This window comes from Aplysia californica, unplaced genomic scaffold (assembly GCF_000002075.1).
Source record: "Aplysia californica isolate F4 #8 unplaced genomic scaffold, AplCal3.0 scaffold01411, whole genome shotgun sequence".
NCBI lineage: Eukaryota > Metazoa > Mollusca > Gastropoda > Aplysiida > Aplysiidae > Aplysia > Aplysia californica.
In genome coordinates this window covers 9823-11570 of record NW_004798681.1, presented here as the reverse complement: position 1 = coordinate 11570, position 1748 = coordinate 9823, and the positions used below count along the sequence as shown (strand labels likewise).

The 1748-nt window shown below is 47.1% G+C and overlaps 1 protein-coding gene across 1 annotated transcript in view; it reads left to right on the top strand.

The window, feature by feature from the left end:
* The window catches only part of LOC101853052 (protein-glucosylgalactosylhydroxylysine glucosidase), a gene marked incomplete at both ends in the record, with an annotated part of 16530 nt that overhangs the window by 5876 nt on the left and 8906 nt on the right, over positions 1-1748 (top strand). The window contains 1 exon segment of the mRNA XM_013090677.1: positions 172-395. Coding sequence (XP_012946131.1) covers positions 172-395 — 224 coding nt within the window.

The following is a 1748-nucleotide window of genomic DNA, read 5'->3' as shown; positions in this document are numbered from 1 at the left end:
AGAGAGAGAGAGAGAGAGATAGAGAGAGAGAGCGAGAGTGCTCAGTTCATCCCAGCGTTCTCTCTAATTGCTCCCACTCAACCTTCCGCTTTGAAAGATCAAACTAATGTAAAATAATCAAAATCCAACACACATGACTATTGAATACGTTTTCTTGCTATTCCCCTACAGCGGTTTCTCTCTTCCACTCTGGGAATCTCCTGTCCACACATGTCCAAGAGTGGAGCGACGTTTGGAACAGAGGCCGAGTTGATGTAGAAGGGGACGTAAGCGTTGCCCGGCTGAATTACGGAGCTTTTTACTATATCTTCAGTTCTCTCCCCTTTTACGATGACAAGTCTTGGCCTTTTATTGGCTTATCTCCTGGCGGTTTGGCCCACGGGATAGAAGGAAAGGTTGGTTACCTCTTTAACCTTGCTACATTTACAATACAGCATTGAGGAAACTAATTCATCTATGTTACAGTATGCAATATTAGAAGGTACACAAGTGTTAATATGTGGGAAAGTATAGTTGTTCCCGTATCCGATCCGGACATTGGGGATTGCCTTGTTAGTGAGACAACTTCCTGGGCCTTCGGCATATTGTTGTTGGGTGACCAGTTCCTTTCCACGCCGCCTTTACTTCCCCAACTCGAAGTCAGGTACCCATTACTGCTGGGTGGGAAGGAGGGGGTTTAAAAAAAATCCGTGTCCGAACCGAGGCTCGAACCCGGACTTTCCGCTTCAGAGACGAGCGCACTAACCGCTCCGCCACTGCACCCTCTAATATGTGGTAATAGGGTAAAAATCCAAAGGGATTGATGAAATGGAAAGAAGGAAAAGGAAAGGACAACTTTTAGTTTTTTGTTTTATTAGAGGTTTTTCGGCGCTCGCAACAGCCTAAGGTCATATGAGCGCCAAAGGACAACTTTATTTATAACTTTTCGGAGGGGGGGGGGGTTATGAGTATTTTACGGCACTTGCTACTGCATAATGTCACGTGAGCGCGCAGAACACATCAGGCATAATCAGTTCAGTAGGTAATATTTTTGAATTTTTGGTTCGGACATCTCCTACAATTACCAACACACCATCCAGCACTACGTGCCTACATTTTTAAAAAAAATTCGATGGCAACAAGGCTAGAGGGCGACAGAAAAAGACCTGGATAGTTAGAGTCTGGGAAACATTAACCAGCCACGGCATCCCCCTGACCCAGGCTCTCCAGCTGGCAACAGAGAGACGTCTCTTTCTTCCCGCGACACCCAAAAGGGTATAAGTGGCGGATAAAAGTAAAGTAAGCTGCGGTGCCGGCGGACACTTACTCTTATTGATTTTAGGACAAACAGGGGATCTTTCACGTGCACAACTTGCACACAGGACCGCCGAGATTTTTCGCCCTTATCCGAGAAGGGTAGACGTAGATCTTATACCGGGTGCCCACTACGGATGGGATCGGCGGATCGGGCCGATCGCCCAACTCGGTCGCCTAAAAAACAAACGTGTTTGTTTCCAGTTTCAGGCGACCAAGTCGGGCGATCGTCCCGATCCAGCCGTAATGGGCACCTCGTATTACCAACCATAATATCAGGGGTGTGGCTGAAATACAGCAGTAAGATTAGAAGGAGCCAATGAGTAGCAGTACAAAAGGCTGCAGAAAGAACCAGGAGCCCAGAGGAGGGGGCAAAGGTGTGTGTGTGTGTGTGTGTGTATGTGTGTGAGTATGTGTGTGTGTGTTTGTGTGTGTTTGTGTGTGTGTGTGTGTGT